The sequence below is a fragment of the Blennius ocellaris genome, assembly GCF_963422515.1.
Source record: "Blennius ocellaris genome assembly, chromosome: 17".
Lineage (NCBI taxonomy): Eukaryota > Metazoa > Chordata > Actinopteri > Blenniiformes > Blenniidae > Blennius > Blennius ocellaris.
Genome location: NC_137666.1, coordinates 18,969,598 through 18,992,894, shown reverse-complemented (window position 1 = coordinate 18,992,894; position 23,297 = coordinate 18,969,598). Strand labels below are relative to the sequence as shown.

The 23,297-nt window shown below is 45.2% G+C and overlaps 1 protein-coding gene across 1 annotated transcript in view; it reads right to left on the bottom strand.

The window, feature by feature from the left end:
* Positions 1 to 267: 267 nt before the first annotated feature.
* LOC308142795 (G patch domain-containing protein 2-like) overlaps positions 268 to 23,297 on the bottom strand; it is a 35,841-nt gene continuing 12,811 nt past the window's right edge. Inside the window, exons 3-10 of the mRNA XM_080513376.1 lie at positions 21,074 to 21,135; positions 19,463 to 19,621; positions 19,153 to 19,232; positions 18,990 to 19,054; positions 18,858 to 18,897; positions 18,672 to 18,763; positions 11,390 to 11,469; positions 268 to 2,777 (exon numbers count right to left, since the gene is read on the bottom strand). Coding sequence (XP_080369502.1) covers positions 2,671 to 2,777; positions 11,390 to 11,469; positions 18,672 to 18,763; positions 18,858 to 18,897; positions 18,990 to 19,054; positions 19,153 to 19,232; positions 19,463 to 19,621; positions 21,074 to 21,135 — 685 coding nt within the window. The 3' untranslated portion in view covers positions 268 to 2,670. The remainder of the gene's footprint in view (positions 2,778 to 11,389; positions 11,470 to 18,671; positions 18,764 to 18,857; positions 18,898 to 18,989; positions 19,055 to 19,152; positions 19,233 to 19,462; positions 19,622 to 21,073; positions 21,136 to 23,297) is intronic.

The window sequence follows — 23,297 nt, the reverse complement described above, 5'->3', positions numbered from 1 at the left end:
TCTGGCTAAGACATCGTTTCAGTGACTGCTAATTACCACGGATGGCAGTTAAATGATTTCCCTCCTACCCGCTAATGGAAGTGTACCTGGAGCTGTCGATGCCCTGGCACCGAGACGCGAGCTGCCGCGGCTCCATTAAAACTCAACGCAGTCGATACCCGGAGTCGTCAGCGAGTTCAAGAAAGACGTCCCGGAGAACCCGTCGCTGTACGATATGCTGACCCCCCCCCCCCCCCCCCCCAAAAAAAATAAGTTCTTTCTGCTGAACTATTTTCACTATAAAGGTCATTGTGATTAAAACCCGGGTAAAATGTGCAAACGATTGTAATTAAAGATCCCATTTCCACGACGGCAAGTGGAAAACGCGTCGTTTTTGCCTTTCTGATGCACAAACTATCCAACCTTTACCCACACGAAATAGGACATTGTGGTTTATTTTTTCTACATTAGTTTGTTTTTAATAACTGAATGATGTACGGGATGAACTGGAGCTGCACTACATCAGGGGTACATACATGCGCTACGCGATAACGTGGAGTCTCGTGATAATATGAATTCACACGTTGGGGTTCAGGCCGTTTTGATCAAATTGTGCTTTTCCCTCTATATTTCAACATTAATGACTGTTTAACTTAAATGCTTGCTGTCTTTTTTTTTGTTTGTTTTTCCAAGCACAACCTCACCGGTGTGATTCTACAATTATTTACTCATTTTCAATGATACAGTTTCTCGACCTGCGAAGAGCCGACAGGTTCGAACTGAAACTGCCCTGGTGAGGCTGCAGGAGGGGAAGCAGGTGGTGGTGGTGGTGGAGGAGGAGGAGGGTGGGGGTGGGTGGGGGGGTGCAACTCTGCTTCAACACTTTGACTGATTCCTGTGGCAGGATGTCTTGTGTGAGGCATCCATTTAGACTGGGGGTGCACACACAGCATTTATAAATGTCATCCCTCTCCAACATGATCACATAAAGCTCCCTCAGACGGATTATTGCAGACATATAACTCACGTTAATTGGCAAATCCCATTCTATCAAACGCGAGTCTTCCTACTGAATACGGCCTCAAAGTGTCTTGAAGAGACGAGTGTTATGTGGCCGGTGATCATGTGGCTCATTTCACTAAAAAGACACCTTGTCTTTTGGCATTAAAGCACAGATCCGTTGCTTTTCGGGCTTTGATAATTCTGGATTTACATTTTTTTCCCCTTCATCTAATATCATTCAAGTCAAACTTTGAATGGTAAATATATTTTCAAGCAGCGTCATTCTGCAGATCTTCTGTGTGTGTGTGTGTGTGTGGCCATGTGTTTTGGGGTCATCAGATCACATCACCTGACGCAGAGTCTTTTACACTTGTTTGTATCGAGCAGTTTGGGAACGCATTTGTTCACACTACAAAGCCCCGATGTGGAGAACTGGACTGAGTGACAGCTTTTGGTGTCTGTTCACACTTGTCTTTAGGGTTTGCCACATGAGATCGGATCACCAGAAAGGCATGTTAAATGCCCGGCGCGATCGAGTTCTCTGTTAAGCGGTGGGACGAACATTAAAATTGTCCAAATCCAATAATATCTTAGACTATTAAAAAAACATATTTGCTACTTGGCCATAGTGTCGAGGTTGTACGACGTGGTTCAAACCCTGTGAGAGTCTCATTCTCCCGCAGAAAAAAAAAACAAAAAACCTGGGCCGTATACATTTCTCTTTAAAAAAATCAACTTGTTTACCAGCTTGGCCAGAGCGGCTGTGTCTGATCTCACTGTACGCCGCCATTGATCTTTTAATGCATCTGATGCTGAGGGAGCCGGGGAAATGTACACCCCAAGGGTAGGTGAAAATACAGGGGACGACTCTTCGCGACTCTCTCCTCCAACTCCTCTCTGCTGGCGTCCGTCCACTTCCTGCGTCAAACAGACTTACTGCCAGCCTTGAACTTTAAATACGGTTTTGGGGGGGATTTGAATATAGAAGCTAACCTGGAGAGAACAGAGGCGGCCCTCCGAGAGGCGCGTCGGCGCTCCCTCTGTGTTGTGCTAATGAGCGGCTTTGTAGCGACTGTGGCTTTTCAAATCCATGCTAATAGAAGGCCTGTACTTTGTGTGGCTCTCTGCCGGCGGCCGCCTCTCCGAACCCCCGCAGCAGCGAAACGTGGTGACGCCGCTGCCGCCCGTCGCCCTGCCGCCCCTGAAGTGGAGGCCGACTCCCTCCGCCGTCCCGCCTCACCCGACTGCCGTCCCTGCTGACAAACGGCCGCGCCGCCGGCTGGCCTGTGTGGTGGCAGGTGGCCCAGAGGCTGCGTGTGGAAACGGGGGGAGCTGCCAAGGCTACAGTCAAGACCGAGAGCCTCTTGAAGCCGCCGTCGTCCTCGAGGAGACGGCGGAGGGATTAACAAGGCTTGATTGCATTAACATTTGTCATGCTGAACATACTACCTGGCAGGAGTGGATCTCGCAGTAACATGCTGATTTGGAGAGTAATGATGTGCTTTGTGTTTTTTTTTCTACCCCCCCCCCCCCCCTTCTTCTTCTTCGTCGTCGGCGTAAAGTTTGTGCAGCGGGAGGAGTCCCGGCCTGTTCATTTTAACGGCACAGCAGCTTTACTTTCATCACAGTCTTGTTCAAGAGTCCAGGGGTCCAGTGGGTCCTGCCCCCCCCCCCCCGGAAGACAAACGTCTAGGCCTGTGGACCGGCTGGATTTGGTCCCACCGGCTCCTGGTTGGAGGCGTTCGCAGCTCCGTGTTCGTCTCCTCCCTGCTGATCCACGTGAAACGGGTTGAACGCTGCACAGTGAGAGAGGGGGGGGGGAATAAAACATTTACAATTCAGACCACAACCTCGCAGGTCAGCCCGTGCTTAAGGTATATTAAAGTAAAACTTTGAAGCAATTCTCTGCTAATAAGTTAAATATTAATGAGGTTTTAGTCATGTGAGCCAAATCCAATTTAGCCCCATATGACTTGAGGACATGGTTATTAAAAGGCCAATCTGTGCAGCTCCTATGGCTTAACCCCCCCCACCCCCTGGTTACACAGTGCAAGAAGCTGCATGTTTTCCACTCAATTCATCACACTTCACATCTCACTGACCGCCTTCCTGTTCAACCGTCCTCTCCTCTCCGGATCTCGCTCACCTTTAAGGCTTTCGTGAGGGAAAGAGAAGCAATTTTCGCAGAAGACAGAGGAACTCTGAAACAAATAACATGCTTTCCTGCTTTTCCTACTTCACTTTGATAAATAAATGCCCCCCCCCCCCCCCCCCTCTCCCCTTCCTCCTCCACTGCTCCGCCAAAAACAAAAGTTAGTGGCGGTCACACAAGACGCTGGGCAGGCAGTGGAACAGCAGAGGACGAGGGAACTAGAAGTGACATTGTGGCTCTGGGCTGTCTCAAAGGATTAGGCATTACAGCATTCACTGGCATGTGCTGTTGCTCGTTCTCCTGATATCTGCTTGTGCCTCTTTCCAGATGACTTCTCCCCCAAACTGATCCGGCGGGCAAGATAATTGATTAATATTTCTTGAGGGAATGATGACTAACCGTTGCTGAGGTTGGACCAAAACACTTGGGTTAAACATAAAGGGCTCCATCAAAATTCAGAGCTTTTCATCTTTGACAAATACAACGAAGCAGCAGGGCGGGTGCGTGTGCGTGTGTGTGTGTGTGTGTGCAGCAGATACAAACTCATATCCTGCATCAAGGTCAAAAAAGGTTGTTTTTAAAAGCGCTGATGAATATTTCTGAGGTTTATACATTATTTTCATTCATACAAAAACAGGAAATTTCTCTATTTTACTTACGGCTTTGTTTGGTATTGTCTTGTATGACCAATCCACGGGTTTATGTTTCTTATATATTGTTGCTGCTCACATCAAAATGCACAGAGGTAAAGAAATTGCATTGCTATTTTACTTATATATACATATAAAGTGAAAACTGCTCTCATTTATTGATAATTAATCTCCACCAATTAACTCTAAACTCAGTCCGATCTATCTTGCTTTAGTAATTGTTGACAGAATGATGGACTGTGGGAATGTAGGGTTGTACGATTTTACTGTAAAAAGTCAGACACACCTTTTTAATAAATGCTTGAAACAGCTGAACCCTTACTTTGTATTCATAAATGTAATTTGTCTTTATTACATTTTCACTCCATCCTGTTCTAAAATGTGTCTTTTAATCAAGCCTTTGTTAAATAAACATTAAAGCACTCGATTACAGGTAAAAGTGCAAGTATAAAGGATCAAACTTATTTAGGCGTAAAAGTGAAAGTATATGACATCACATTAGGTTTTGTTAGTTAATGCTATTATTTTGAAACTCAGTTTTTACTTCCTGTTGTTCACTCTTGTTATTTTATCTAGCTGTGGTTGACACGCATACAATCTGGAAATTAGCAGTTGCACTTATTAAATGTGATCTTTTATTATTCTTGAGTAGTTCTTTGATTTGTTCATATATTATTTGTTAAAAAACATGTTTTTAACTAAATTTCTTCTCTCTCGCTTCAGATCATTGCAGTTTTTCTGACAAACTCCTTTGTTGACTTCACTTTAAAGGTGCTACGTACGTACGTTCCTACGATTGATTGCGTGTGATCTCAGATCAGCGGTGTCAAACACATTTTAGTTCAGGGACCACATGTAGCTAAAACATAAAATACTGTTGTAAGCTTTTCTATATTTTCTATATATAACTTCTCCTGTCACTGTAGTGTTATGGGTGTTTGTACAATCTTCCAGCATAGCTTTGAAGCTAATGCTAGTTAGCGAGCTGTCATGGCAGCATTTCACCGATCTCATTTCTCATCTCAGCTTTGGTCTCAGACTTGTGTTGTGAAGAATTGTGTTTTCCTTAAAAGATATTTTTTATCTACAATCTTCTTGTTGGTTTGGCCGGGTTAGAGCTGCTTGCCGTCCAAGTTTTGGCCCTCGGGCCTCTTGTTTGACACCCGACCTGGTTGTAGTTTCTTTATATTTCAGGCTCATTAGTCCAGTCTAAAGGCCATCTCATAGAAAGTTCGACACTCCTTTTTAAAACTTTTGAAACGAGATATAAGACTGTGCAGTTGAAAGGTTAAAGAACGCTGCTTCAACAGTCGACAGTCTACAGTGCAAGTTAGGATGATGTTAAAACGTCAAATACACAATTTAGTCCACTTTAATCTTTGCTTTCGTGTAAAAAATTTTTTTTAATGTATTTAATATTTAACTATTTATGTATTAGTGCATGAAAAGGCTAAACGTGAGAAACGGGTTCAATGTCACGTCCCACCAGTCAGACACGTCTGAGAGCAAGGAGGGGTAAATATAATGTAGAATCACTTTTATGTCCGTTTTAATCTCAAATCCATAGCTTATAAATCATTTTCATGCATTACATGGGCACGATATAATTCTTAAGTAATGAGTAATTGAATTCGGAGGAATATAAACACTCAACCTATTTAACATCAAGGTCAACAAAGACGTCGCAGTGCAAAGGTTTTGCTGCCGCGCACCCGGTACGTTTATGGCGGTGATAATGGGAAGTTGAAAGGAAGCGTCTTACCATCTTAATAAGCTCTCATGTGATGCTCTCTAAAAACAATCATTACAGGCCTTCCTGGAGCACTCCTCCCCTTCCCCCTGTTTATTAATCAGCTAATTACACATTGACAGTAATGGGCCTGCTGATTCCCACACTTAAATGAACAGGGCTGAATAGCTCTTTAATGATTAGCCTTTGTGTTTCTCCCTCTCTCTCTCCTGCTCGCCCTCCTTCCTACACACACACACACACACACACACACACACACACACACACACACACACACACACACACACACACACACACACACTACTCTTCACAACTGGAAAAAAAAAAATAGGAGGCTTGAACCGGACCGCCTGCTGAGAAGGTTTGCACACAAGCAAGTGGAAGGTACCTGACGGGACTCAAAACAAATCTGCCTGCATAAAGAGGAAACACAAAACGATTAGAGCTGGTTACAGTGCCGGGTGGGATTCCAGCAATGGCAAAAAACAAACAAAAAAAAACCCTGCATTGAAAGTTTGGAGGAGCAGAGCAGGCAGGTGCAGGTGGAAATGGAGGAGACGGGTTGAGGAGGAGGAGGAGGAAGAGGAGGAGGAGGAGGAGGAGGAGGAGGAGGAGGGGGGGTTTGAAGGACAAGAGCAGGGTGTGGAGTGGAGCCGGAGAGGGCGAAATAGTGCGGTGGGCTGCAATTCTGTCAGCAGAAGTGATGGCTGAGTGGTGGCGTTATTTGTCTTGTGCTGCCATACAGCCCTCGCGCCAGCCTGGGCATTAATGAGAGGGGGGCCGGACCGCCGGGCAGGAACACGGCGGGCCTTCGACGCAGGTGATCTGTCACGCAGCCGTCTTGCTCGGGCAAGGAGACGCACGGCGACGGAGGGGAGCGGCACCGAGAGCCCGGTGGCGGGGGGGGGGCGCCAGCCCCGCCACACGGGCACCCCCGCCTGGCGTGACGACGTGAAGATCTGGCACAACCCTTGACCGGTCAGAGGCCCTGGTTTCTTCTAGCGAAGACGCGTCGTTTCAGGAAAGTTTCGCATTTACAAGGCAATGGTGGAAATGGTGAAAGCTGTGTAGTTTTCATGCTGGGCCACTAGTGGGTGCTGCTGCTCATTTTTGTAATAAAACCCACACCCACATGCACACAGGATGGTAGAACACGGATGTTCGTATGGACAGACGACCAAGTCCTAGGAGAATGTGGACTGGGAGTCATGACACGCTGGAGGGAACATTGTCCTTATTGTCCTTCGACTGAGCATGTGCAGAACAACTATTTATCATGATAGAAAATGTGGCGGTAGCAGTTGTTAACGTCATCTACACATTTCCAAAGAGTTGAATTTTACCTCATTTACGCAACAATGGAGTCAGACTGATTTCAAAAAGTGAGTTTAAATTTGGGAGTTTTCAAAAAGTTACATTTTCACCTAAAAACAAGGGGTAAGTGATAAAATGACTAAAATAACTTATCCAGCTAAACATTAAATAAAACATGCTGAGTTCAGGCTCGTACCTTCAAAGGTACAGTCTTTTCTTTTTGTTCAAAACTTTAAAAAAGAAGCTAACACACACGCACACACACACATATATTTACATATAAATAACTCATTTATTTAAGTTGTACTTTTTTCAGTTGTGTAGTTGTTCATGTGACTTATAACAAGAAGCAAATTATATATCAAATTACACTTCTAAATACCATTGAGGACCACTAGATGTCACTGTATGACAACAGAATCCTGCTACACGACCACCAAAAAACCCTACATTATTACCTTATTTCTCTGGTAAAGGTCAAGAGAAAAAAGCTAAACAGCGGGATTCAAACTAAAAATATTAAAATGTGCATCATAAACTAAAAACACAGCAGCAGGAAGAGTTCAGGATGTTAAGAAACTAAGATCGACTAAAGATCCGTTATTGAATTGGAGATAACAAAGAATTGTGGGCTAAAAGCTGAGGAACAAATTAATAGAAGGTTGTGGAACAAATGGTGACGTTACATCCGTTACATCTACAAATGTGACCGACGTAGGAGAGCAGCTTTCATGTTTTTCCTCCGTTTTCAGGAAACAAACAACTTGGCCTCAGGTGCATCTTATCGTCTGGAAAATATGATGTGATGAGCTCGACCGGCAAAATGATAACGTTACAACTTCCAAAATAATAGCAGCATAGTAGTTTGTTTATTTCCTTTTTTTTTTTTAACTCAATGCAAACAATTCCCTGAAGAAATAAAATGCATCTCAAAAAATCATTTTTTGTGAAATTCCGCCTATTCACAGAAAACGTGATTGTGAAACATGCATTTTTTTGATAAAATTCCCCTCATTGTCTTGATTATGTGTCACTCATCGCACTCCTATGAGCATTGTTGCATCTGCGGCTCAGTTTTTCATTCTGAATTCCACTTTTATTGGAGCAGTGTGACCCCAAGTGGACAAACTAGAAACAGCAGATTTTCTTTTTTTTTTAATTAAAAAATTCACATGATCTTAACGTTTGGATTTTTGGAACTTTGGTCTCGTGTTTGAAACTCTGCTGTGTTCGAGTAAACACAGCAGAGGCTGGAGCTCCTGGTAATCACTAACTGAAAATCAAGCCAACGGACGAAAGAGGAATTCAAAAACGGAGTGCAGTGACTCACTACCACCACCTGCTGTATGAAGGTGGCGTTACTTCAGTTTAACAGCGACTTTGAAGACACAACCATGAAGGGCATTACGGGGAGACTGTGAGCAGTTACATTACTTTGACACTCACTAAGTCACAAGCCAAAACTATTTATCCCAAAAGTATTCGAGGCCCATAATGATGTTCTTTACTGATATTATTGTTTCTGATGTTAAAGACGAGATAACGGCCAATTCTGACTCACAAGGTCATTAAAGAAACTCAGGCTGCGATAAGTGAACATGCAATATGAGGTACGTTTTTGGGTAATGTGATAAAGATATGTGTATGACACGAAAGCCGTTGTCCTTGAGATTTGTTCTTCCAAACAATAGTGAACTTTTTCATTAGTTAATAGCGCAATTTTGCTGAATTAACGATTTCTTGTATTTAAATTGCATTGTGCATTGAAAACGTGATTCATCGCAATTCACCCCAGTTTGTTGAAATTTGTATATCGTGCAGGGACAATTGCGATAAAGTTGCAAAATTAAAACGTTCATTCCCGAAAAGAAACTATTTGGAATGTCCAAATGTTTCATAATATTTCTTCTTTCAAACATAAAGACGTCGTCCTTTGTTCAGCCTGAAGACGGCACCTGTTGGGGGAGTTGGACATCTGGATTGAATGGTGGTGAGAAAAGTAGAAAATGGTCAATTTAAGGCTGAGAAATGGAGCGGTCATCTAATCCAAACAGATACCTGGCTTGATAAGTTGCTTTTTCTTTTTCTTTTTTTTTTTTGTTCCCTCTCTTTTCTTCACAACTCGCTCCAGCACTGCCGCGGAGGTGCTAAAAGGGTGAAGAAAGAAGACAAAGCAACAGCTGGGTACCAGGCTGGGTAATTCCCCGCGGAGCCCCGGAGGATACCTTCGGCTGCAGACCATTTTCACTCCTGATTACAGAGTTTCAAATCAACCACTAACACATACAACAATCCACTTCCTCTGGCTAACGCCAAGACTCAGCTGTCGTGTTCACTAAGAGCAATGCGAGCGCTGCTCTCTCGCTCTCTCTCTCTCCGTCGAGCACGGTAAACAATCTCTTCATGCAAACAAGATGTTTACCAGGAAGCAACTCCCGCTCAGTAAATCACTGAATCTGATTCCGCGTCGGAGTGGCGGCAAACCAAAAATCCTTACACGGGCGGCCTGAGGAGCTTGTCAGGGTGAATGTGCGTCTTGTGACGCTGCTGAGATTGGCGAGGAGGGACGCGGCGCAGCAGCCTGCCAGAGCAAAGATTTATACGGAGCAGTTGCAGCTGCAGAAACTGACATTGGACAACATGGGACGCATGATAAATCACGGTGGACAAGGGGCACTAGACTCCCGACGCAGGAAAACACTCTGAGTAGGGCTGAGGGGGGGGCGTCTGACACCTTATACACAAAATAGTACATTTGAATTAAAGTCAACTGTTTAACGATCAGAAATTGTGTTTTTTGGGGGTTTTTTTCCCAAAATTCTATGAAAAAAACCTCTTTTATCCTGATTTCTCGCGGCTCCTGCAGTGGTGTGTTGACAAACTGAGGGATGCCCCTCGTTCCGCCCGGTGAATATGAGGGGTCCTTCGGGGCCATGGGGTGAATCCTTTTTTTTTTTTTACTTTTATGGGAAGTGGTTCAGCGCCGTGGAGGTGAAGGACGGAGTCGCCGGCTGTTCCATCACTCAGTGCAATAAATGGATGCAATCTGTATCCAAGTAAAGCATTGGCTGTTTTTAAATTCCACCTCTTTTATCCAAATGAGTGATGGAGCCCCGGTACAGTGCGCCGTGCGGCAATATTAATATACATCAGAGGCCCGCAACCCTCACTAAATCAGGGGACTACCGGCATTCGTTATTTAAATGACAAACAGCAGCTGCAGGAGTGGAGCAGAGAGACGGGACGGAGAAGAAAAGGTGGACAAACCAATTCAGATTTCAATCCGGGAAAGACACAAGGCCCCGAGCCATCAGTGTAATGAAAAGAGGCAGGTCGACTGGGCTGAGCGCACGGCGCTGCTCACTGCCTCCTCCAATAGGACGGCCTCCACATCACACCTCGTGAAACACTCCAAATACAACAGCACGCCCACATCTGGCTGGAAACCTCTGTCTCTGTCAACCATCCGACACTTGTTTTTTTTTTTCTTGTTTTGGACAAAAAAGTCCAAATGAAAATACACAGAAGGAGAGAACATTTATTTCACTAAAAACTCATATATTTAGAACAGAATTGATCGTCCTATTGCACAATATGGTGGTAACATGACGGTGCATTGAGCGAAACGGTAGTTTTAATGTCATAACTCCATGTAAACACTAATGCAGGACCATTAAAACAAGACAAATGTATCAGATAGATTTTTTTTTTAAATCTTTCCTCATTTTTCAAAATGTCTATAGACATTCCTCCTCCATGCACCTTAATGCATGAGCTGCAGCGATTGGCTGAATCACATTCTACTATTATACTATTTCAGTTTAAAAATCCATGTTATAATTGTGTATTTATTAATTAACCAGGCAACAAATTATAATCTTCACACATAAAAAAGATCTCAATAAACCATTAAAAATGAATCATATTTCTTGGGGGTGCTTCGGCACCCCATTTGTTTTTCTTTTGACCCAGTCACCTTCCTCTTCATCCTGAAGCGCTGCCATTTCATCTCCTGCTGCGTAACGCTTTTAATGTAAACTTTGCAGACCTGTGACGCCAATGAATCAAACGCCGACGCATCTATTTTTAAAACATGAGAGAACTACAAAATGTGCAAAAAACACAACAAAATCCAGAAAATTGCTACAGAATCCAGTGAGAAAATACATGAATTTCAAAGATAAAGCGTAGAAACACGACATGAAGTCAACTTTGACTTGTGCTGCTTATTAGAAGGGAGTCGTGTTCCAAAATGTACATTTAATAAGTAATAGGAGAATAAAAAATAAAAGGATATATTGTGATTAAAACCATTGATTGCATCAAGGGGATAAAAAGCTGCAGAACAACTTTATTGAACACAGTTGTGGATAAGCGTTGAACCTGCAGCTCACTGACATGATCAGAGATCCCGGTGAGTTATGGACCGACGACAGCGACGCCAACAGCATAAAGCACCAGGTTTTTCCCCGCCATGTTTCCATCGCCGTGCGTCGGACACGGAGCCGAGAAGTGGATATGCGAAGGTGTCGATTGTGTTACCTGAAGTGGTGACAAATGGAGCTTCCCGGCTCTTCCTCATCTCTCCTGTGCACAGCGGACCTGAAGTGACATTAGTCTGCCTGCGGGACATAAACAAAGACAGAAAAGTGCATTACTCACGGAGTTTGACGCGGCTGCCGCCCACCACGCACACAAACATGTAGAAATAGAGCGATTTCACAAAAGTCGATAAGCGCAACCTCTGCCGCGTTTGCAAACTCAGCAGGTTTACATGTTCCCTCAGTGTGGTTTATTAATTTTTCTTCATTAATGCATATTTTCACCGTCGAGGGTTGAAGCTGTGCCGGAGTCATTGCAGACCTCACATGAACAAATTACACCTGCTCAGCGTCTCCGGTGTGTCGTATGTCAGGAGCCCGGAAATAGGAAAAGCTCCTCCGCGAGGTTAACAGCCCCGATGTAGGGTTAAAGGTCAAGGTCTGCTCCATGGCGAGGGGGTTGGGTTCAGCTCGTGTGATGGTTGTTTGTTTGTGTATGGGAGGGGAGGGGCCGACCACAGAAAAGCCTGACGCCGAAAACGCAACAAGTTTTCTGTTTTTCCACTTGAAAATGTCATGTGAACGGAGATTAAGGCCCAATCCCAATTCTATTTTGTACCCCTCCGCCTACCCCTTAGCCCTCCGCCTTCCCCTCCAAAATGAGGGCAAAGGGGTAAAAGTTTCAGCCCTTAGATTTGGGACCCCCCTCTCCCTCCGTCTCACAGTTTTGACATCATAATACGGCACCGTTATATTAGTAGCGCTGAGCCACGAATAGTTGTTGATTTTCCAGCAGGAGCGTCGTCCTGCCGTCCCAAATTCAACGTGTTGCAGTAGCTTGGCTGCTTTGTTTCGTTTTCCGCCTTTCCACCATCAAGGCGAAGAAATAGACGGAGACATGGATTACTTCAGTTTTTGCGATGTATTTGGACTTCAGAAATATTTCCTCATTCACCATGTGAAAGTGGAGGAGCTTCCTTGTTTGCTGTTTTCAAAACACCCATATTAGAAGACTTTGGAACGATAAGGTGTAATAATAAAATGTTATAAACACGGTCTCTACCAAACAAATACACACGTAAGCTACATACGGCAGGACTACTGCCGTTCTTACTAGTATAAAACACAACAGGTTTATATAACTTTAGAAGCGTATATATGTGAAATGCGAGTCCTTGTTGGTGAGTTGCATGGAAGTTTGAAACTCCTCCTACCCCTCGAAACGCTTCGTTTCGAGGGGTGAATAGCCCTTCCCCTTACCCCTCCGCCTTTGCGCACTAGTGAAATGGGACACCCCTCAGACTCTTGTGAACGCGCATTTCAAAGGGGGTAGGGTTAAGGAGTAGAATTGGGATGCAGCTTTAGTCTCTACCGCTGACGCACTTGAAACATACGTTATGATCCCGCATTTTATCTTCATTCATCATCGACAGTAGATCCAATTTTTCACAAAGCATGAAGACGTGGTGGAACGTCGCCTTACAAACAAAGTTTACACTTTCTTTGCTCTCTTTCGTCTTATGTTTACTTTTTTGTTTCGTTTCAGGGCCGTGTGATCAGCTCTTTTGTCCCAAAACGTGGCGACGAAGTCCGCGCTGCATCCCTAAAAACGGACATAGACACGAGGCCCTTTGTTGGAAACGCCAATAAAGGTGTAAGAGCGAAGCCGTGATGGACGGCCGAGCCGCCGAGAGCAGCTCCTCGTGAACTCGTCTCGGACTGCAGGCGACATAAAGCTCGCCGCCCCGACAGACAACCCGCCGCGGCGCGGCCCCGTCAGGCCAGCCTCTTAACCAGGCGGTGTGGTCCGTGACCTCCACGCCCATAAATCACGCGGCGGGCGTGCAGGCGCCGGGTGTTGAGAGGCGCGCGGGGCACGCTTTGAGCGAAGTCTCTATGTTGTATAATCAATAGATATAAAAATAAATGGCCTGACCGTTATTCTCTCCCTGCTACCCCTCTCTAATAAAATCCCCGTAATGCATATTTCATTTACTTTTATACTTATTGATTACCTGTACTCCAGTTAGTAAATCACGCGCCTATCGATCCCTCAATCGTACCTCTGTCGGACAGCACATAACCAGCCATTTGCGCCCCTGATAAAGAGCTCAGGCATTGAACTCCCCACAGTAAATCTTCGCAAACTAACTTTTTAATTCCAAAATCGATCCGCGTTTAAACGTGGCATTATTTCACGAGGCGCGCCCGCGGTATTAAAAGTAAAACCCTGATGCATTTGGCGTTAAGATGCGTTCGGCGGTCCATCCCCTCCAGCTCGCCGCTGATTGCCGGCGAGGCGGTGGCGGCCCGGGGGCCCCGCTCCGCCTGTGGAGGGGCCGGCACACTGCGGGGTAGGGGGGGGGGGGGGGGGGGTGCGTCAGGAGCCCACTGAGCCACTCAGTGCAATGCTAATCCAACCTGAGAACACCATCAGTTGGCTCATTAACCAGAGAAAAACACCACCATTCATCTCAGAGCATAAACCACAGGCCTTTTTTTTTTTTTTTTCTTAAGCCTGCTACAGGGCTCGCTGTAAAAACTGTTATTATTTAGCATCTGTTACTTCATCCGTTGGAACAGCCTGACAGATGATGGCCAGTTTGTGCTTAAATTCACTGGGAGAAAAAAGATTTACTCAGACGATGATGAGATCGACAAGTACTACGTTCCATCAAAGACACAAGGACACTGGAGGGAGAGAAAAAAAAAAAAAGTGTCCAGGATAGACTTCTCAGGTCATATGAGACACTTTTAAATTCGATGCGGTCCCTCGGGGTGCCGAGTGAAACAGCACTGACACGGGGTCAATTGTAATTTTGGCGCCCACATCCAAAAGCAAATATATCAATTAAAAAGAATAAATCAAAACGAGGAGGGAGAGGCTGCGGCTTACAAAGCGCCCATCTATTTTCATTAGGGTACATGGCGCTTCAGGTGTGAGCAGGATCTCAAGATTAATAGAGGTATTCAAATGAATCAGAAAGGATTAGGGTCTTCAGGGAACATAATCAATAGCTCCAAATCAATAATCAATAGGCCACTCACACCAATATACTAACTGCTGACACCGTGATCTCACAATTAAAATGAAAACGGGGAAGGGAGTGGTGTAAGACTATGATTTATCTCGCAGCGCGAGTGTCATTTAGAAATAAATAAGTCAATAGATAAAAGCGGCTCAGCCGGGGGGCCGTTGTGCATTTTAAACGCGGCCGCCGGCCCCCCGAGCGTTTACAGCCCAAATCCCACCGAGCATCCTGGCTGAACAGCGCGCCACTGTACGCGGTCTTTATCACTGAGTATCAAATATGCCACCGTCTCCGTCAACCGGCATCAAACAAGAGATGACAGCTTTTATTAATGCCATATCACTGCAACAATAAAAGATTAATGCTCGCACAGCCGCCGACAGAGAAAACACTTTTCTCTCAAGGGTGTTTGAAAGCAAAAACAAAAGTCACTTGTTCACAGAGTGAGATTTGTAAAGAAAGCAGAAGGAGGGATATTTTCAATGAGGAGGAGGAGGAGGAGGGGGAGGAGGAGGGGCTTTAATGTAATATAATGAAGACAAATTAATTCTGAACATCCAGGAGGGAGACGGTGACAGTGGCAAGGCCTTTAAATAATGAACAACGCAGTGCGTGTGGACATTTCCCATTGAACAAAATGTAAATTTGGTACACAGTGCAAAGTTGAATGATGGAAGATCATTTTCTTTAGAACCACGCTGCACACCATTTTTTTTGCATGGAAAGTACTTTATAAATAAAGGTTTGATTGATTGATAGAGGAGGACTTTCTGCACGGAGGCTGCATGTTCCATAACATTTCCTTCCACAGTCCAAAAAAACCCCCAAGCATTTAAAGTTACGAAGGCCCAGTTTACGCCACAGCGCGAAAAGTGAAAATGCAAAACTTTGGTTGTGTTTCGGAAATCCATTTACACGACAACAAATGCCACTGAAGATGCAACTTTTTGAAAACGCTCAAACTCCATCTGTGGAAACGATGGGGGGGGGGACTTTTTGAAATGGAGCTACTGCGCACGCGAACCGCGTAAATCATTCTCCTGCATGTGTGAGTCGATGTCCCACGGTCCTTATGTGTAACACCCCTTTTAACATATCATCACTCTCTTAATGTAATGTCACGTCTCAACTCTGGTCTACTGAGAAAAGATGTCTAGTCTTTTTTTTTTTTTCTTTTAACTTGCATTTTTTTATTTTAAAAAATCAGTTTTTAAGTAAAAACTGAAAATAATTTGATTTCTTTATTAATTTCTAACCTTAAGTAATGAGGCCCGACAATGTTAAATACTCCAAAACTGACTGACTAGAATTGATACGTTGAGGCTATCAAACACTGACATACTGTCACTTCCTGCATGGACCGACTATAACGACTTTATGACTAATAACTAATAAACGATGTATTCCCTGATTATCCTTTGCCATTGTTCGTTTTTGACGGTAGTTACCAAACGTGGTCATTCGACAGGGTTAGCATCCTGCGCGGTGTAACGGCACACAGCTGTTTCTGTGTGTTTGGAGGAAGTTTGGCTAGCAGGCTGGGTGTCGCGTGTGCAGAGCCGGGTCGTGAGGACAAAGCCGCCATCTCACTGGAGGCTGGATTTGAGCAGCTTGGGGAGATGGATTCAGCTCGTGCCGTCCAACGGGACACATCAGAAGCCCCTCTCGTCAACCCACCCCCCACCCCCCCACCCCTCTCTCTCCCTCGTTCATTTGGGAGTATGATTTATACTTTTTGAAGTGAAGGGTCTTGAATCCCACTATAAAGGAATTAAGAGGTCTCCCCTGAGTCTGCCATTCAAATGAGAGCATGGCAGGGATATGAGGGCTTTTTAATAGACAGAAATTAGTATTCACAATGCCTTAAACTGGAATCTGAAGGAACCTTTCAGGTGGAGAAGAAAGGGCCAGTTTAGAAAAGAAAGCCCTAAGAAGTCGGGGGCTTTTCATAGCCGTTGTGTTTTTGCCCCTCATCAAGGAGTGCTGGAGCGCTCTGTGAAATAACCCAAGAGAGAGGCAGGGAAGGGAGCGTGTGTGAAACAAAATTAAGAATGCACCATAAATAGTCAAGAGTGGAAACAACACAACGAGGAGTCCCACAGTCTCGAGGCCAAGAGGGCTGCTCGCCTCCTCAATAGTCCCCCATGCAGATCCAACACTTCCAGGGATGACTGGGAGCAATGTGAAGCTTTGACAAACATCTTTTGGATAAACCTTCACTTTATGTTTTTTTTATATTTTTTGAGCAGTCCCAGAAATGCCGGGAATTGAATCTGCATTTCAACACTGTCAACACAAAGTATTTCTCTATTTGGGAAGACTGACCTTGAAAAGTTGTGATTTTTATTTTATTTAAGTGTTTCTGAATCCTCCACAACTTGCTGCCGTGGCTTCCTAACGTCAGTCCAGCTCATACTTAACACCACGACACGGACATTTTTTAAAACGCCACCTCGGCTTTGAAGTGTGGACGTGCAAGATGCACATTTGTTAAATATGATGATGTCATCGTCCCACCCCTCGACCCGATGCTCCTGCGAGCTTCTCCGCGAATTCACTTATCAACAACAACAATGGTGGACATGCTATTTGGTTTAATAAAGCAAGATGTCACATTTGTTCATTTATCAGTTTTTTCCATGCACCATGTCTTCTCTGTTTCTGTGGCAGCGCCTCTTACAGGCCTGGCATGTGTACTACATTGGTCCCGTTTGGACGGGAACGTTTTTAATGGTTCAGGCTCATGTGGACGGGGTCTTACGCCACAACGATGCTCGGATCCACTGAAAATGGAAAAGTTTTTTGCAAACGCCTCCCAAGGCGGAACTTTTTGAAAACACTCCGACTCAGTTGCGGAGACGGTGCTACTGGTCATGCGCACCACAGCTGTTGTAAAAAGTTCTTCTGCACATGCTCAGTAGGTAGACAAGAACAACAATGACTCCCAGTCCATATTCTCTTGGGACTTTTACACTTTTGTCTTTTTATAGTTGACAGTAATCCGTAAAAACGATCTAACTTGGTCGTCTGTCCAGTAGAACAGCGGTCCCCAACCTTTTTTTGCTCCACGGAACGGTTTAATGTCAGACAATACTTTCACGGACAGGCCTTTAAGGTGTGGTGGAAAAATACAACAAAATAAAATGATATGAGCGACAACTGTGGTATTATGTAAAAAATTATAATAAACATGAATCCACTGTGTACTTGTATGTCTTTCTACTTACTTGTACGTTATTCTTCTGTCTCCTCACTGGGCCTTTTCCCCGTTGAAAAGAAACTTTCCAAAGACGACTGTTTTTTACTCATTTTGCTGCTTGTGGGTTTAATATCAGAGCTGATGTATCACGTGACCGACACAAGCGTGAGTCATAGATGGATGTAACGATGGATGTAACGGAGAGAAGACGGATATTTGTCAAAATGGAAGATTGGTCAGACTCGGATAATAAATAAAATGGAAATAATGTAAGTTATTTATCCTGTCTGTGTGGCCCAGTACCGGTACCGGTCCGCGGCCCGGGGGTTGGAGACCGCTGCACTAGAATGTCCCTGAACTCGCATCGTTGATGTTTATAGCGTTTATTTCTCTGTTCATGTGCATGTAGTTTCATGACAAAAACAACCAACAGCACCCACTAGTGGTCCAACATGAAAACGGTATTGTTTACCATGCCATTGCCACGGAAACACGGAAACATGTGTGACGTTGTCAAGTACAGGGGGCCTCAATTAATGCATGCATGGGTTTTTCTCCTGCAGTTTCCTCTTTTAGCCCCAAAACACACATTTGAGGTCAATCAGTGCGTCTGATTTGCACGTAGAAAGGAAATGTTAGTTGCTCGGTTGGTTCATTGGAGCTTTCAGGTGTTGACGTCACTAAAACTCTCAAAAAGATTTGTCACGTGGACTTCACAACGGGTTTGAACTCCTTTTGGGCAAATTAAAAGCGTCTTTTTGAAGCAGTGTACAGTCAAGAAAATGTTAAAGATTAAATCTCCCTTTATTAGTTTAGCCAAGAATTTTCAAAAGCAATAGTGTTTTACACCATCCCACTAAATATAATTACCCAGTCAAAGACAACAAGCAGTAACTTAACTAGAATCCCTCTGGATGGCCTGTGCCCTGGAGTCTTGGCATTAAGAATCCCATAGACAACTTGTACATCCATATATTGATACTTGATTGGCCAGTGTAAAGCGTATCTCCAATAGGCCCTTGAGAGTTTGACTGAGATTTGGCTTGAGCTACCTGTTTCTGAAGGCTGAGGACGAGCATCTGGGCTGGGAGCTCTCGGGCACCAGGTCGATAGGACACACTGGTAATCGGCACAAAGGGTTCAACTGGAACACGAGAAGCATCAATAGCAGTTAGACGTCATGGTTTCACCAGCAGAATCTACGTGTGCAGATGATAAAGCTGTGAAATACTTTGTACCTGGCTTCGGTCTCGTTTTCCAACAGGAGGCAGCCAAAAGCTGGCAGGACAGAGAGAGAGAGAGAGAGAGAGTACAATTACTTCATACATTAACAATAATATGCTTTTCAAGGAGATTTATATCCATCTTACTCTCTCTGGTAAGGATCTTGGGAAAAGTGTCTCAGCCTCTCCACAAACACCGGCATGCTGTTGCCCTGTCAGAGACAGATAGGAGACAGGCGGTGAGGAACAAAGACTTTCCCTCCGCTGCAAAAGATTAGTGAGGATGGAGAGAGAAGTTTTTTTCTTTAACCTTGCTGGGAATCCGCCTCCTATCCTTCCTGATGCAGCAGGCTGCGGAGCCGCGCAGCCGTCTAAGACGTGAGTGATATCCTGCAATGGTGCAAAACACAGCATTTATCTCGCCGCGCCGCAAAATGATCACCGGAGATATTCGGTGAATAAAGGCGGAGCGGGAGAAAGTACACAACCCCGGCACGATAGGGCCTTTATGAAGAGGACAATAAATAATACGCTCCTCAGTGGCCCGCGTATGCATGTTACTGTGGACGTATCGAACTTTACAGTGTGTTTAACAGAAACGTGATCCGCGAGCACACAACCTCTGTAGGAGGGTCTGGCGGGCTGCAGGAAGGTGGGCAGGGTCCGGCTGTCCTCCAGTGAGAGCTGGCTGTCGGAGTCCCAGCCGGGCAGCAGGCCGGCCACGCCCGACGCCACGCCACAGTCGCCGTCGAAGAACCAGTCGCTCTGCTCGTCATCGCCTGCACACAAGAGCCGGGGCGGGGAGGGCGCTGCGTTGGTACCAAAGCTCCGCTTTTATTAGAAAGCTTATGTCGGATCAGGAGATTTCAAAGCATTGGAGGAGCTTTAAACTACTCTCTCACACACACTGACCGCCGGATTTAGTCATGCTTTTCATATCACATCAAAATATTATTGTTTGCAGCCGTTGGAAGTCACGGGAAGGCGGAGGGTGTAAACTCTTGCGCAAGCAAGCTGCTTTTGGTGCACAAGTCTACCTTACAATTGCAATAAATTCACATTAAAACTGTTACGGTGAAGTGAATTGATTCATCCTGCACGTGTTTCTCTTGCTCATGACTTTCTTATAGAAAGTCCTTCTTGCTCACTGCCCGACAGGAGTCACACACTACCTCACTAATAAATAGCACACAATGGATTGTACAATATTCATACTGCTCTTATTACTCTCGCTTCCCGATCTGTAATATAAACACATTGTTTTGCACTACTTTTTGTTTGCATACTGTACATAGTGTTTTGCATGGTCTCTTTAAATGCTATTTCAATGGTGACATTATCTGTGGACAGCAGAAATAATTGAATTCTGAAAGGACATTTTTGTATTTTTAATGATGGATATATCACAATAAAGAGGAAGTTGAACTAAAAAAAAAAAGAAAACGCATCCCGTTGACTGCCAGAGTCCTACTGCTGTTAAAGCTTCTGAAGCCTTCATTGAGAAACTAAGTACAATTTTTAAAAACCTCTCTGTATTAGATAATATGGGAAACAAGTCAAAGTGAACCCTAAGATTCTAAACAACTCGTCAAAACTTGTTATAAAAGTAAAAACCATTGTTTGTACAAGAATATGTCTGTTTCTGCATGTACAGTATGGTCGTCAATCTCAATGTGCTCCATGTGTTTACACATCATGACAAGACGTGATATTTTTTGCTGATGTCAAATCATTGCATTTCAAAGGATGAGCGTGTTTTAAAGGGGAAACTAAATTGTAAGAAAACGCCACGAGCGTGTGAGCGAGGGCCTGCGAGTTCCAGCTTTGTCAGGCGAACGCCTCCTTTCGGCACGCGGCGCCAGGCGCCGGCGGTCCCGTCCCCAGACGGCGAGCTCCTCTCAGACCTGTCACTCAGCGAGGCGAGCACAGGAACCATGCCTCTCACAGTCAAGGTGTAGTGACAACTGTTAAATCAGAGGCCGCCTGGCCCCACCACGGCTAATGAGATTAGCAAAGGCTTCAGCGCTCATTAACACGACATGACAACGTCTTATTAGAGTCGCCTGGGTGCCCAGCAACCAGCCCATTGTGTCTCCGGCCCCGCCGTTCCCTCAGTGTCCGGATCTGACAGCTCCTCATCTTCCTTTACACAATACAGACATTACATGAAGTGTACAAATTAGGCAGCCCTTCTCGCACAGCGGCTCGGGACACGTTAGCTCTGTTAATACCTTGTCTTCCTTCATCATTGGTGAACAGACCAGGATCACTGCTGCAGGTGCTGCTGGTTTCCCTGCAAACAGAGAGAGAGAGAGAGAGAGAAATGTCACCCGATTTTAATATCAGTGACATTCAGGATAGAGAAACTCCATTTTGATTTGTCATTTCAGACCTGGTGGGTTCTTTAGGTCGGGCAATGTTATAGCATCTGAAACGTGAACAATGTAACTCAAGAGATATACACGCCCCTGTAATGTCAATATTCAACGTGTAGCGTCAATAATAAGGGTAATGAAGAAGTCCGGAGCTGGAGGTCGACATAATGGAAATGACAAAAAAAAAAAAAAAAAAAAAAAGACAGCGCGCTGTGTTCTCCCTCGTCGCGATAGCAAACACAAAGCATCAGGAGAGACTCTGATCGAAGCCACTGAGTGACATGAACAATCTAATTGAATATCCTCCGCTGTCCAGCTCCAATCTAATCTGGCCCACGTTGTGGAGGATGACAGCAGAGCGAAGCACACTCCCCCCCCCGCCCCTCCCTCTGGGTGTGGCCCCTCCAGAGCGGCCCGCAGACGCCAGGCTCTCTCGCAACAACTGGCCGACATCTGCCGCACCGGGCCGCTCCTCCAATGGAGGGGGGGGGGGGGGGGGGGGGGGGGGGGGACCCGGGTCACACTCTCTCCACACCCCCGTCCCAAGTCACCCCTTCCTCTGCCTTCCTCACACCTCGGGCCGCCTCAGACTGGGACCTCCAGACAGTTCAAGGTCAAGGAAGCAAGGAAAGGGGGAGGTTAGAGGAAGAGGAGCTGGTGAAGCATACAAGGACTGTGATTCAACGTCAAGCCATTTGAAACCTGCTCATTTGAATTCTTTAGCGCTGTTTTGACAAGTTAGGAAAGTCTGATTGATCTCGCCTGGGACCGGACCTCAGGAGTCCTGAGTCACTTCATTACCGGCTGGTGTATGGGGGGGGGGGGGGGGGGGGGGGGGGGGGGGGGGGGGGGGGGGGGGGGGGTGCAAATGCTCCGTTCTCTCCCACGTCAGATGGAATTTTCTAGATCTCATCTCGATATCTGTGAGACGCTTGTGAGAGACATGCAAGTCAAATCCTGTCCGACGTGACCAGAGAGAAATGAAAACTGGTCAGAAGCCGCTGAGTGACACGTTCCTTCATCGTGATCACAACAAGCGCCAGCTCACACTGCTGAGTCGACACAATCTGCAGAGGTGGAATGGAGGCTGAAAAAAACATCAGGTTGTTTTGCTTACAATGCACTCAATTACAAGTGAAATAAATAAGCTGGGATTTGATTCAATTATTAGTATAAATTGTCTCGATTTCAAGCACATTAAATAAATAAAAATGACACCATTCAAGTATTTGTTTGATTATGGATTGAAACTGTGGGCATAACCAGCAGTGATCTATGACTTAAGATATACTTAATCACAAGTAAGTATTTACAAAGCTACTGCAGTCAAGTATTTGTAATTTGTTACTCAGAAGTATTTATTACTTTTATTAACATGAAAAGATCTTGAAAATGAGGTTTTTTCTTAATACGTTTCTACATTAGTTCTACATTTCAAGAGTGTTTTCACAACATAAATGAGATCAATCAATGTTCAGCTAATTGGAAAGAATCTTATATAAAATCAACTCAGTGTTTCACGTGACGGAATCCCCCCCCCCCCCGACCAGAATCAGGTTTGAATCCCTTCCCAAGTGAATTGAAATGACCGATTGTCTCATTTCCACACGAGGCCTTTCGCACATGAAACGCCGAATATTAGGAATGTTAAAACATTAATGAGAAGGTTCTCCCGAAACTTGCTGTTGGCAGCATGAAATGAAAGCGCCTTGCCTTCTGGTTCCTGTTTATCAGCGCTGGACCTTGCTTGTAGGAGAAGGCTGGAGGGTCAGTAATGCGCTGATACGATGCTTTGCCATATTGCGGCGGGCCCATCAGTGACGGCAGGATGCGGAAAGGCGTCCATCCAGCCCGCCTGTCTCACCCCCCCCCCCCCCCCGGCCAGATGGTCCTGCGTCGTCCTCCCCGAACAGCCACGACAAGCAGATGTGAGTGGGAGCGGGCCTCTCCGGGGAATGTGGAAGATGTTTGCCCCCCCATAACCCCCCCTTACCAAAACTCAATCCCCAGGCCGCTCCTCAGCTGCACCCCACCTCTGGATATGTCGTCCTGGCATCTGGAGCGTACAACCACCGCTAAC